Raw genomic sequence first — 15,126 nt, forward strand, 5'->3', positions numbered from 1 at the left:
GGCACAGAGAAGTGAAGTGACTTGCCTAAGGTCACACAGCTGACAAGTGGCAGAGCCGGGAGTCGAACTCATGACCTCTGACTCCGAAGCCCAGGCTCTTTTCCACTGAGACACGCTGCTTCCCACATGCTGAAGCAAATTACTACTAGGGGAGACCACTGAGTATAAAGACATGTACTTAAGTGCCGGGTGAGGGTGGGGTGAATACCTAAGTGCTTAGGAGATACAGACCCAGATGGGTGGATAATGCAGTACGGAGGGGAAATAGGATGGAGAGGTGAGAGTTTCGTCAGGGAAGGTTTCAGAGAGTGGAATTTTAGTCGAGCTTGGAAGATGGGAAGGGTAGTTGTCCATATAGTGCTACTGCTCTTTTTTAAAAAAAACAAAATGGATAATTGGACATGAGTTAAGGGTTGCCAATCTGTGCTCTGTTCTGTGAAACTCTAAACTCTGGATAGGCAGTGTAAAACACCCAAAGAGTTAAAGAAGTTGAATCGAATGAACAGGTTTCTATAACACAAACTGACACAATTCAGTGCCTATTTATAATGTTTGAAGCTTATTATTAGTGTGCAATTGCAGCTGTTCTAACACCTAATAAGCCAGGGTTGGAAAAACAAAGGCAGGTTAATTTGTGATTTCCTCTACTCATTCAGAGGCAAATTAAGTGTCAAACAGCTAATACAGAGCATATTTCATTTTATGAGATTTTAATTTCATTCTCCACCATATCGTTGATGCCTTAATGTAGGGTGGTTTATCTAAGGAGAGGAGCAATTTATAAACCTCTTTCAATGGAATCTTTAATGATAGGATACGATAGCATAATTACAGTGGTGCCTGCCAGTCCTGAGACACGCGAGGATCTGTCAGCATCTCCATCATCAATAGAAACCCCTTTTGGGGGGTTTAGATCTCATTTGTGAAAAATGGCTCCAGGAGAACAATTTTACATTCCCAATGGCAGTTAAGGAGATTACCCCCTCCCCCCCCACCAAATTCCCAAATAGTAGTTGCATCTCTTCAAGCTATCTCTGACCCGATTGTATCTTCCCTTGAAATACAAATGACTGTTATTAAATGACAAGAATCCATGAATTCTGGGAGCGGTCATTTTCTTCAGTCAGGTTATTGATTTAGATCCTTGGTGGTCAGGTAAACTATCAATTGGGCATTCTGCTCGATTCTCCCATTGTTCTGAATTGTAGATTCTCCCTCAGAGACTGCAGGCACAGCCTGAAAAACCCCCAACCCCAGGGAATGCAAAAATGCTCGGATTAAACCGAACCACTCAGGGCAAGTTGGACAAAATGCAGCTTTCCCTAGACTTTCCCTCATTTATAATAATAATAGCAGTATGTTAGGCGCTTACTATGTGCCAAGCACTGGGAGAGATACAAGGTAATCGGGTCCCACACAGAACTCACAGTCTAAGCTGGACGGAGAACAGGTATGGAATCCCCATTTTGCAGATGAGGGAAATGAGGCACAGGGAAGTGAAGTGACTTGCCCAAGGTCACACAGCAGACTAGAGGCAGAGACGGGATTAGAACCCAGGTCCTCTGACTGCCAGGCCTGTGCTCTTTCCACTCAGTCAAGCTGCTTGCCCAACTCGTTTTCCCTCTCTACTTGCCTGCCCCTGCCTGGTCTCTGATTCGGTGGCCCTTGCGGGTTTAAAACTCAAGCCCTCAGAAAAGTGCTCTGCACACAGTAAGTGTTCAAGGATTATCACTGATCAATTGATTGTTGCCTTGGAGATATGGACTAGATGGGCTTAAAAGGGTACTGTATGATGCACACACACACTGCTCTGCAACCTGGTGAAAGCCCATGGACATACGCCTCTAAAAATCGAATTAATGTGGTCAGGCCTGCAGGGAACTACTCAGAACGTCGCTGCTTCACTGCAGAAAAGCACCACACATAGACTGGAAGAGGTTTAGGTCCCGGCAAACCTGTCTTAATGCACCACAGACTATCCAGAACTACTCCTTACAAAGGTTTAAAATGATTCCACACGTCATCCTGTCATTTACCCAGGAAATAGGTGCCGGTGGCTACTAATGAGCAAGAGAAAGGAAAACCGGCCGTCAGATATTTGGGACGCAATAGCCTGCCGTCTCTCGTGTGTCGAGCACTGTTCTAAGCGCCGGGGGAGATAGAGGGTAATCAGGTTGTCCCACGTGAGGCTCACAGTGAATCCCCATTTTGCAGATGAGGTCACTGAGGCACAGAGAAGTGAAGCCACTCGCCCACAGTCACACAGCTGACAAGTGGCAGAGCCGGGATTCGAACTCATGACCTCTGACTCCCAGTCCCGTGCTCTTTCCACTGAGCCATGCCGCTTCTCACTTTTAAGAAAAGGAATGCCTGGAAAATCCTTGGAAAATAAAGCTTTTCTATAGAAGACCACAACGGCCCCTGGAAAACTGTTTTAGTCTAGGATGGAAAAGCTTCACATTTCAAAGGTTGTCCAAATGTATATTTACATGACAAAACAACACCTACAGAGACCTCTTTATTCTCTGACAAAGAACCAAGTTTTTTAAATATCCTAAATTTGTATTTGCACTTAATTACACAACAGACCATAATGGCCCAAAGGGACCTATTACAGTATATCATTTCAACTTTCAGGTTTTTCATCTTGCAATACGATCATTTTAAATCAAAGGATGAAACCACAAAAATTCATGTGAAAGTACAGTGAAGGGCCTGATTTGGGTCCATATCAATAAGGGGATTTTGAGCTTCGGAAGGAGCTAGATATTTCTGTCTCCGAAGAGAATGTGACTCTCACAGGCCATGCACTATGGGACTGACTCTTATCAGAGATTAGAATAAGGTCCCATCTGCACTATAAAACCAAGGCATAATGGGGTGAAATAAGTGTCACATCTCTACTTTAATTTGGAATTTCCTTCGCTTTGTACATTGGATTTTAATTTTATTTCAGTGTATTTAGGGTATGCTTCACAAAGCTGTAAATATTTCTTCACAAATCACTGAATCTCAAGAATAAAACATAAGTTTCTTGTCCCTCTCTATAAATACCCACTTTTCCTTTAATGCTCACGGAAGAGTGCAACACAGATTTATTACTTACCTCTAGGCAAATGTGCTCTGAAATTACAATTCAGTAATGGGAGATGGATCCAAAAAATGGTTGGTAAAATATTATATGTGTACTTGGGCATGTAGTTAGGATTGTTAATATCAATTAATTCTGTTCACAGAGGAGGACTTGTTTTAAAACAACTTCATTTTTCTTCCGCATACATGTAATTACAAAGCTGTAACTAATAGCCAGGGAAATGCAATCTACCATCTAAATAACTAGCAATATTCTTCATAGCATTACTTGTGCTTTTCTTCTTTTATTGTCTCAGTAGGATGGTGATTATTAGATATGATTAGATGTATATATATATATATATACACATATATATTATATATATAAAGAGAGAGAGCATTAAAAAAACAAAACATGGTCCCTCCTCCTACAGTTTGTATCAGTTTTCTAGACAACCCTCCAGAAGAATAGCATTTTAGTTTCCAATTTTAAATTAGTGATGTTTTAAAAACTAAAAAAAGATATTTACTTCCTCAGTCTTGCCCTACCCCCTTTTCTTTTTCTAATGTATGTTATCATTGCTATTTTTTCCCTTTTATCTTTGTGTAAACCATGTGCTCTATCACATTTGCCATTTTGTTTAGGTGACATTCCCATCAATCAAATGATTGCTTGTATATGCACAACAGGGACTATGTAATGAAATTTTTATGGTAAATTTTCAATTTATAGCAGTCCCTAGGAAAAGCTTTTTGTGGAGCGAAATTTTAGCAATGAAGAACCTGAGCCAGAAGAAACGCATGTTTTGTCTATTGGTCTTTCAGGGGGCTTAGTAATCTTTAATTCAATATTTACAGCTACGGGGTTGAGAATACACGTCAGCAAAATATATAGGTAACGCTCGCTGGCTACCTATTATAGCAGGCTTTCCTGGGGAGAGAGCATGGCTCTGCTTCAGTGAATCCAGGAGCAGAGAGACGGGATGCATTTCCAAAGTAAATCTCGCCCTTCCCTTACATCTTCAAAGCTGTCCGCTTGAACCGCCCCCCTCAAACCTAGCATGGCTTTCGTTCATAATTTGCTAATATAAAGCTCAATAATGTGTAAAATGTTCATACTTACACATGAAGTGGAGGAATGGGAGAGGGCTCATAATGGTATCGACCCTCATGATGTCTTGCATCAATTGGTACAGGAGGGTGGAATGCTGGAAAGAGGTGAGGTGGGTCTGAAAGACAAACCAGGGAATCCAAATGATTTAAACATGAACGTACCGCCAAATCCATCCATGCCCCCGTTGACGGGATGAATGCTAAAATTTCATCAAATAAAAGCTCCGCTGCCCGAGTTGAATATCTATGAATTAGAATGCTGGGTTTGATCTGATTATCTTGCATTTGCTCAAGTGCTGAGTGCGTTACCTGGCACACAGTGAGCTCTTAATAAACATCATAATGTTCCAAACCTGAAATATTCGATTAAAATAACGATCATGCCTACAGTCTTGAAACTGTAAAAATAGCTTGGATGGAAAGGGATTTACAGAGCCAAGAAAGAGCAAAGCAATCCCGTGGAAAAGACGCGGTCTACGGTTAGATCATGCAGTAGGAGCAACCCCACGGAAAACAGGCCGTCTGTGGATAGATCATACAGTAGGGTCGGGGATGGAGGGAACGTCTCCTGAAAGAGGTGAAATTTGAAGACACCAAATGCACCTGTCCAGCAGCTGGAGGAAAATCTGCATGACCCACTTTAGTCGTTATGTATTTGGATCGTAACCAAGAAGGCAATCCAGTTGCACTTCATTTTTTCTAACTGTCCCCTGAAATGAAGAGAGTGGACCTGGAGCAGAAGCACCTTGGCCCCATGCCATGACACTACCAGCCGCAAGCACTCCTCCAGAGCTCTTGGAGAAACATGGAAAGCATAAATGACTTTCAAGCTTAAAAGAGGAGATCACAGGAAGAAGTAAAAGGAAGAGAGATAACTGCTTTCACAGGGGAGTAATGAGTTCAAATATACAAAAAACTAAGACTATTCAATGGCTAAAGTTGAATTATTATGTAATAACACTGATATAGAATTCAAGGGTTATAGACCCACATTATATTATAAAACATGATATAGCAGTGTACATCATATGCATGGTTATACACACACATACACGTGGAATGCTTCTGGAAGATTGGGATATATCACGGTACAAACTGGAAAAACATACATTTTTGCAATTAGAGGCAAATATATCAGCATGGTGAAGGACTCTATGAGAAGATAGGAAACTATTATTCCTCCACGGATAAAGTCCAGTGCTTCATATTTAGTAGTCTACTTCATAACCCAAAGTCAGAAAGATTTTTTTTTTTTTTGGCAAGTTGGGTATGTGGTAGGCATATTTCTCCTCTGCTGTGTGCTTGCTAGAAGAGAAGAGAGTACTTATTTTTCCCAGATTTCCCTAAGGAGACAGCCCTTTGACTCTGAGAACCCCAGAACAACATGATTATAATTGTGGAATCGGTTAAATGTGCCAAGCACTCTACTAAGCACTGGGGCAGATCCAAGATGATCAGGTCAGATACAGTGTCTGATTCCACATGAAGCTCACAGCCTAAGTACGAGGGAGAAGAGGCATTGAATCACTATCATACAGACGGGGAAACTGAGCCACAAATTTAAATGACTTTCCCAAGCTCACACCCAGCAGGTAAATGGCAGATCTGGGAAGAGAACCCAGGTCCCTTGACTCCCAGGCCCATGCTCTTTCCACCAGGCCATGCCGCTTCTCTAAGTGATCTAAATGACTTATGTGACCGTTATGGATCACTTTGCGGGAAGACAGGAAGGACTATTTTATAAGTGGCTAAATAAGCACCCTCTCTGGACACACACGGTTATAGATGCGTAGGCGTCTTCCTCAAACAACACACACATCATCGGCGGGAAATAACAGTAATTATTTTTTCTACGGTTATTTTATGTGACCCTCCTTGCAATGAATCCACAATAACAGTGATTATGTGGGCAGTGTAGTAGATGGAGCTGTGATGCTGAAAAAATTCCGCAAAGTGCCAAGAATATAACAAAATCCTGGCCCCAAGGGAACTCTTATTTCTCATCTTGAAAATAAGAAACATTGTCACTGACAGTTTAAATCTATTAGACACAATTCTCCCCCAGCATTGGCGAACAGAGGGATTTGAGGAAGGAAGCAGGGGAGAGGAGAGGAAGCTATAGAGCCAGCCCTCGGTGGGGGATTGCTTCTTGTCCTTTGCCCGTTAGGCAAGGTGGAAATTCAAAGTCCGTGGACAGGATGCCCACGCAGACAAACATGCAGCAGCCCCCAGGGTGCCCCCCACCCCGCCCCACTCCACGCCACCTCAATCATGCATTCTTCAAAATATTTTGAGTCAGTACCGTTGAACCCCCTGGCCACGTGGGGCACCTCGGGATTGAGAGAATCAGGGTGGCCTAGTAGAAAGAGCAGAGGACGGGGAGTCAGGAGATCTGGGTTCTAATCCCACCTCTGCCACTTATAGCCTTTGTGACCTCGAGCAAGTCACTTAACTTCTTGGGCAAGGGGAGAAAATGAGCCAGGTAACAACCTAATTTTTATTAGTTGTCCTCCTCTGGGGCTGGATGTGTGGCCAAACAAGGTGTTACAGAGCTGGAATAATACTGGTCCGAAAAAAGCAAAAATGCCTATTCGTGACCCACAAGAGTTTGGCTTCTCGCCATTTTCATCTCAGATCTTACAAACCTTCCAGTTTCCATCTGTTCCTCCCTTCATTAGGGTGCTTTGTAGATGCTGTCAATTGTCAATCCATCAGTCATTTTTATTGAGCGCTTACTACAGGCTGGGAGCTGTACTAAGCGCTAGTGAAAGTATAATACAACAGAATTAGCAGATAGGCTCCCCGCCCATAACGAGCTTATAGTCTAGAAGAGGAGTCAGAGATTATGAACTAAGCATCAAACAAGAGTTGTGTTTTACACACATGACATGAGGCGGCCCTGAATTCTGGTTACCTGGCACCAAAACATCTCTAAAGTTGATTCTATCTTAGATTCTTAGTTGTGCCTTGTTCGTAGTTGTATCTGGGGGAGCAGCAGTCATTCACAGGACAGGGAACTATCTAAGAAAACCAACCTTAATAGCCTGTAGGCTTGAGCCAAAATTATACATCCCACTGTTTGTTATTTATACATGCGCAATTCAGCTGGTGAACATCATAACTCAAGGGTGTGTGTAATAAGTTACTGCACTGTAGCCTTCTCCTGCTGTAGCCCTTGACAAAATACCACATGATGACTTTTCCAAAGTCAGGGGAAAACTGCTGAAGCAGAATAAAGTGCCACTAAACCTGGCTACCTCCTATTTATCATACAATTTCCTGACTGATGGTTCCACAAACCAGCTGCTAAGTGCTGTGTACTCTACTGTCAGCAAACTAACATGCTAAATGGGAGACAGAGAGAATAATGTGCAGAACCAGTGGAATCAATTTTAGTAGGGGAATTAAAATTCTTCCAGGTGAGGGAAAAGTCCACAGGGCAGTGGTAAGGAGTCAGTTCTACATGCTTATGGTTCCAGAGATGATTTATTGCAGACTTAGAGAGGCTTTGAATATCATACCAAATTTCTCTTGTATGGAACAGGAATTCGGAGAGCACCTATTATCAGAAGCTTCATGTGCAATAGACTTGAAACCCTAAAAAATGTAATTGGCTGACACATTTCAAATGAAACGCATGTAAAAATGTTTTCAAAGGCAGTAGCTGTCAATTTCCCACTGGCCTCACACCATACCTTAAAAACCTCACCAAGAATGGCAGGTACTGATTTTTGCTCCCATTACATCCACCTAAGGGCTTACAAAAGCCTTTGGCCTCATAAAACCTGAAGGAACAAATGAACTTGAATATCAATTCATCTTCAACATTTCATCCTAATTCTACTCTCACCCTCCTCCTCCTCCCCCAAAGTCGTCGAATGGAAAAACAGCTATGGAGGTGGTGTCCAAAATGCCATGTAGAAAGTCTCTTCTCCACCCGAATGACAAAGTAGATGGATTTCTCTGATCAGCTTCACTACAGACAAACCGCAGATGTGGTCCACAAGGCCTGTTAGAGAGCACAACTCCGGGGCAGTGAAGCTGGGGAAATGAGATGGAAAGTAATGCTGACAGCATGGTCTAGCAGAGAAAAAAAAATGGAGGTGGGAGTCAAGAGACCTGGAATCTAGTCCCAGCTCTATGTGACCTTAGGAAACTCACTTAACCTACTTTCCTCTGTTGAAAAATGAGGATAAGATCCCAGGCCTCTCCAACAATTAGTCTGTGAGTCCCTTGTCTGGAAAATTCTAGTCCTGGGCTCTTTCCATGTGGCCACACTGCCTCTCTCTTTCCCTCTTCCTCTTGCTTTTTTCCATTCTGCTCTAGGATAGGGGTTCTCAAGTGAGCAATAGGATTGAGTGTGATCAGCAGGCTGGTCACCTGTGAAAGTTACTGTCCTGTGCCTCCAGAGAATTGGGAGGCCCAGGGACGTCACCCAGGATGGGCATCCAATTCTTGACCCAAGGTAGGGTCTTTGATAAGTGTTTCGTTCAGCTCCCACACAGAGCCTTTGCTTGCTGAGGCCACTATCTTTTCAAAGCTTGTCAAAGCCTTAGCCGCTCGGAGGACCATTCTCTGTTTTCCAACCCAAGCCACAAAGATCAGAACTGAAAAGGTTTAGCCCAAACCAGCATGTCCTAGCCAATGCTGGCCAAATGCCAGACCACACTGGAACATCACAGGGATGGAGCAGTGGGTCCGAGAGACCGTAAGCAGATTCAAACTTAAGCCAACGTGGCCTTCCTGACAAAGAGGAAGCCTTCAAAGGGAGATGAAGGTTCGACCTCCTCCATGTTGTAGATTGGTTACTAGGCAGTGGGGCTGGCATGGCTCCAGAAAGAGCATGGAAGACAGAGGACGTAGGTTCTAATCCCAGCTCCGCCATTTGTCGGCTGTGTGACCTTGGACAAGTCACTTAACTTCTCTGCACCTCGATTACCTCATCTGCAAACTGGGGATAAAGACTGTGAACTTCACGTGAGACACGGACTGTCAACCTTATTAGCTTGTACCTATCCTAAGTCTTAGAAGAGTGCCTGGCACGGAGGAAGCGCTTAACAAATACCATTAAAAATCCCCAAAACAAGAACCAAAAAAGTTAGAGTTCTGAGAATGGGGAGGGGCCAGGAGATGCCTTCTGATATTCATTCATTCATTCATTTGTATCTACTGAACGCTTACTATGTGCAGAGCACTGTACTAAACCCTTGGAAAGTACAGTTCCGCAGCATCAGCAAAGGAATGGACATGGCATTCTCTCCAAGGTTCATAGGTAAACTGGATTGACAACATAGCTTTTAGCAATTCTGGTTCTTCTCGGGTCCCGAGAGCTTCCCCAGAAGATAAAGGCTCAAATTTCTGCGGGGAAAAAAAATCTATTTCTGTTCAATACAACCTCAAACGGAAGACTTCTTTATCTTCAGTCTTGGGTTTGCCAGATTAGACGTCCTAACTTAGTGATTTGGAAAAAAAAGGAGGCGCTGGGCTATCTCATATGTCCCCCATTAATTTTATTGCCTTTCTGTGTGTAGCTGAACGAACACATGGACATACAACACGCCTGTAATATTTTTAATGGTTCCACACCTATAAACATGTCAAATGTTGAAGGAACAGTTATCTGTGGGAACTGAAATAAAAAAGTTTCTCGACTTAGGCAACCGTTCTACCAGTGACTCTAGCTCACCAGCTCCTCGCCGCTTCACAACCCTGCTCCTCTCATAGACTTGAATTAAAGGAACTTCCGATCAGGAGGAACAGAGTTATAAGGTGGCTCCCATTATCTGAGGTTTCTCAGTTCAACCATCATGACAGTGATATTCAATAATGGCTTATGAAATGGGAGAGCGCATAACAGTGCTACTTCCTGAGGAAGTTTCAGAGATTTTCTCTTCACTAAGCCCAGACTGCACCCGGTACCATAGGCAACCATTCTGCAGTCCATGCTGCTGGCCAAACAGAGACCATGAGAGAGAATGAGACTTGCTCAGCCCAAACCATCATCATTATTGGAAGAACAAGGTTGGCAGCCCATTCCTTCCTTTTCTTCTCCTCTCCCATCCGTAAAGTCCTACCTAGGTAGACCATCAAATATTATACTGTCAGTTTTCAGGGAGGCAGAAGCTCCTTTGGCCAAGGGACTGGAAAGGGCACTCTACTGTTTTCACATGTGTATCGTGTGGAAGAGGCAGTCTTTTCTTTATAATGCTCCAAAATCTAGGCCTTCCTCTTCATTCAAACTCCCACCATACTGATTCGGGCACTGGTCACCTCCTGACTGGCTGACTTCATCCACCTCTGGTCTCTCCCTTCTCCAGTCCATACTTCCCTCTGATGTATGACTCATTTTTCTAAAACCCCATTCTGCTCACATCTCTCCACACCTCAAAAACCTGCAATGGCTGTCCATCCATCTTCACATCAAGCAGAAACTCCTCTCCGTCGGCTTAAAGACACTCAATCAGCTCTCTATCCATTTCTCAGTGTCTCTTTTCCTCCACTCCACTCCAGCTGGCACACTTCATTCCTCTCGAGCCAACCGATTCACACTGCCTCGTTCTCCACTCAGTGTTGACTTCTCGCTCACATCCTTCCTCCTGTCTGGAATACCTTTCCCCTTCAAATCCAGCAGACAATGCTCTCTCCATCTTCAAAATCCTCCTGAAAGCACATTTCTTCCAACAGGTCTTCGCTGATTAATCTCTCATCGCCCCACCCTATTTCTTTCTCAATTACCTCTTCAGCGCTTCCTCCTCACCTAAGCACTTGATTACTCACACCTTGCCCTTAGCATATGTGTACATTATTTTTTACGCTATTCCTTTTTCCCAGCCGTAATTTATTTTACTGTCTGCCTCCCTTACTGGATTGTAAAATTATTAAGGGTAGGGATTAGGTCTACTAACATTTCGGTGTTTCCCAAGAGTTTAAAGCAGTGCTATCCAGACAACAGACACTCAATAAATACCATTGATGGATTGATTGGCTTGGAGCCCCACCACAAAGGAGTGAAATATTGCCATCATCAGGGTGGTCTTCAGGGTGAGAGAAGGAGCAAAGAGAGTTACTTGGCCCGGACCTAAACTTTAGGGCCATTAACGCTTTCGCCCATCCACCTCCGCATCACACATCTGCTTTAAAGCACTTAATCACCTTGCCCCCTCCTACTTCTCCTCGCTATTCTCCTACTACACCCAGCCCACACACTTCGCTCCTCTAATGAGAAGCAGTGTGGCTCAGTGGAAAGACCCCGGGCTTGGGAGTCAGAGGTCATGGGTTCGAATCCCAGCTCTGCCACTTGTCAGCTGGGTGACTGTGGGCAAGTCACTTAACTTCTCTGGGCCTCAGTTACCTCATCTGTAAAATGGGGATTAACCGTGAGCCTCACGTGGGACGACCTGATGACCCTATATCTACCCCAGTGCTTAGAACAGTGCTCTGCACGTAGTAAGCGCTTAACAAATACCAACATTATTAATGTCAACCTACTACTCACTGTACCTCAATCTCGTCTTTATTGCCGCCGACCTCTCTCCCACTTCCTGCCTCTGGCCTGGAACACCCTCCCTCTCTTCATTTCCCGCTCCCCCACATGTCTGCTGTGTGACCTCGGGCTAGTCATTTCATGTGCCTCAGTTACCTCATCTGTAAAATGGGGATTGAGACTGTGAGCCTCAAGTAGGACAGGGACTGTTTCCAACCTGATTTACCTTTATCCACCCCAGCACTTAGCATGGTGCTTGGCACATTGTAAACGCTTAACAAATACCATTATTATTATTATATCTGTCAGACAATTACTCCCTCCACCCGGCTGCAAAGCCTTATTGTAGGTACATCTCTTCCAAGAGGTCTTCCCTAAGCCCTCATTTCCTCTTTTCCCATTCCCTTCTGCATCGCCCAGACCCACAGCACTTAATACATACTCATAATTTGTTTATTTACATTAATATCTGTCTCCCCCTCTAGACTGTAAACTCATCGTGGGCAGGGAATGTATCTTTTATATATACTGTGTTGTGCTCTTCCAAGAGCTTAGTACAGTACCCTGCACACAGTAAATGCTCAATAAATATGATCGATCAAGAGCCATTTATACTTTCGGCTCCTCTCCCTATAAGGGCAAAACGCGCTATAGCACCACGATCAGAGTAAAATAATTATCTTAAAATACGCATGTGCTTGTGTTGAAATTTGATGTTGCATTAATAACCCTAAAGAAGTAAAATGGTATGTAAGTGACTTTGCTTCCATATGCATTTTCTATTTTGGGTTATGACCAGGGGACCAAAAATCTGGAAGTGATCTGGTTCTCTCACCACCTGAGTTGGGCTGGTCATCTTCATCCATTAAGGTCAGCAAACTTGCCATGGGTGTACAGTACATCAAGAAAATGATAAGATTTTCTACAAAAAATACTTTTTGAGGGGGGTGGGGACCCTATCCATCCTAAATTACCAAAAAGCGACCAACTTAAAAGAAACACTTTGCATTTGTACAGCTGAATCATTTATCTGGGGATCTCAGCAAAGTACATAAATACAAGTTAATGAGGCCTTGTAACTTCCCTGTGAGATAAGCTAGCATGATAATAGACCCCGAGGCCTGTTAGTGCAGTTTAGGATAAATCTAATAAAGCAAATTATAAATGATTCCCAGTTCACCCATAAAAACATGACTCCTGGAGAAATGACCTTGTGCCCAAGGTGACATGGAAATAAAGTCACAAAATAAAAAACAAGTTACACCCCCAGCTAGAATTTATTCCATAACCATCATTGCTTTAACTACTATGTCATTATCACTACCCCCACCCTTTCCAAATAAATTCCCATTAATCGAGAAGCGGCATGGCATGGTGTATAGAATACAGTCTTGGGAGTCAGAAGGTCATGGGTTCTAATCCTGACTCTGTCACATGTCTGCTGTGGGACCTTGGGCAAGTCACTTTACCTCTCTGGGCCTCAGTCATCTCATCTGTAAAATGCGGATTGAAACTGCGAACCCCACGTGGACAGGGACTGTGTCCAGTCCCATTTACTTGTATTCACCCCAACGTTTAGTACAGTGCCTGGCACAGAAGAAGAGCCTAAGAAATACCACAATTATTATTATTATTATTAATAACGAAATCAAAGGCAGTTTTTTTAGTATGCATGTTCATAAATAGAGAAGAGATGACTTATAGTGCTTGGGGAAGCAGCGTGGCTCAGTGTAAAGAGCCTGGGCTTCAGAGTCAGAGGTCATGGGTTCGAATCCCAGCTCTGCCACTTGTCAGCTGGGTGACTGTGGGCAAGTCACTTAACTTCTCTGGGCCTCAGTTACCTCATCTGTAAAATGGGGATTAACTGTGAGCCTCACGTGGGACGACCTGATGACCCTGTATCTCCCCCAGCGCTTAGAACAGTGCTCTGAACATAGTAAGCGCTTAACAAATACCAACATTATTATTATAGTGTATTTTCACCGTACCGGAGTCATACTTTGGGTTTAGGTAATGTAGTTTCTGGAATACTAAAGTTCATCTTTTTCATAACTCTAAATGAGATGCAGTCTACTGGGGGCAACGTACAAAGACAGCCAGACTACCTCAGCTGGGCATCTTTCTCTCTCTCCTCAGACTGCATCTGACTGAACCTCATAGGCCAGCTTTCCAGCAGCAATCAATCAGTGGTATTTATTGAGTGCTTACTGTGTGCAGAGAACTGCATGAAAATGCAATAGAGTTGATAGACGCTATCCCTGTCCACAAGGAGCTGTTAGTCTACAGGGGGAGACAAACATTAAAATAAATTACAGATCGGAGAAACTGGGGAGTATATGTACCTAAGTGCTTAAGGGGTACAAAGTCAAGTGCATATTCAGTCAATGGTATTTGAGCACTTACTGTGGGCAGTGTTGTTCTAAGTGCTTACTACAGAGCACTGTAATGAACAACAGAAGAGAGACAGGGAGGGAAGGAGGAAGGGGGGTGGGGGGAGAGAGAGAGACAGAGAAAGAAAATATTGAGGGCATCTTGTCCTGAATCTCCCAGCAGTATATCTACTCGTGCTACTGTTCCCGATTGTCATCGCCAGGAGCTGCTCTCTCTCCCGTTTTCTCTCCTCCTTTATTTCCAACTTTTATCAGTCAGTGGTATTTTTTGCATGGTTTTATATACTGCGAGACCATTCAGTTAGCAAATGGTGTATGAGTCCATCTGCATGTTTGGTGTGGGAATATCTGTTCTGTAAATATGTGTTGACATCCTCTCTGCCTCTCCGGGCCTCTTGGTCTCACCACTTTGACTCTCTTGGTCTCTCCCCTTCCCTATCCAGCAGTTTTCCCTCCCCTGACCTCAGACCACTCTTCTCTGCCCTCATGAGAACCCTGGTGACTAACACTTAACTGCGAGACATTAATGAAGAAAGCCTATTCCCCAATTTAATTTCCTTTTATTCTATTTAATAATGCTAATGTATTAGGTTGCTAACAACGTTACAAAGAACATTAATAATACTTGGTTGTCTTATTAAGTGCAGCCCGGTTTCAAATGTAAAACTACATACACAACCCAGCCACAGGTATGCGTTTGACCTCCCAGTGCTAGATCTATGCAATGCTTCTTAAAAAACTTAACAACTTGGTCTTCACAAGAAAAAGACAGATTGCTCTTGGCTACTGAACTTTCTCCCCGGCCCCGCCAAGAAAAAAATAGCTATGCCGTTGTTACCTCAAACACGATGAAAAAAACAATCGATCTTTCCCTTTTCCAAGCATTTTTAACCTCCTGTACATCTTCCATAGCTAAAAATCTCTCTCTCTCTCTCACACCCACAAACTCTTGATTCTCCACTCAAATGCTTGAATCCAACACTAGAACGTTCCCTCATTAGTACCTCCTATTTCCCTGCATCGGCAACACATTTTGTATTTCTACCCTACCTTCTAGGGTGATAAAGA

The 15,126-nt window shown here is 43.4% G+C and overlaps 1 protein-coding gene across 1 annotated transcript in view; it reads right to left on the reverse strand.

Annotated features, from left to right (window-relative positions):
- GLI3 (GLI family zinc finger 3) overlaps positions 1-15,126 on the reverse strand; it is a 212,579-nt gene that overhangs the window by 91,676 nt on the left and 105,777 nt on the right. The window contains 1 exon segment of the mRNA XM_039911700.1: positions 4,196-4,301. Coding sequence (XP_039767634.1) covers positions 4,196-4,301 — 106 coding nt within the window.

Source organism: Ornithorhynchus anatinus, chromosome 4, assembly GCF_004115215.2.
Source record: "Ornithorhynchus anatinus isolate Pmale09 chromosome 4, mOrnAna1.pri.v4, whole genome shotgun sequence".
NCBI classification, from domain to species: Eukaryota; Metazoa; Chordata; class Mammalia; order Monotremata; family Ornithorhynchidae; genus Ornithorhynchus; species Ornithorhynchus anatinus.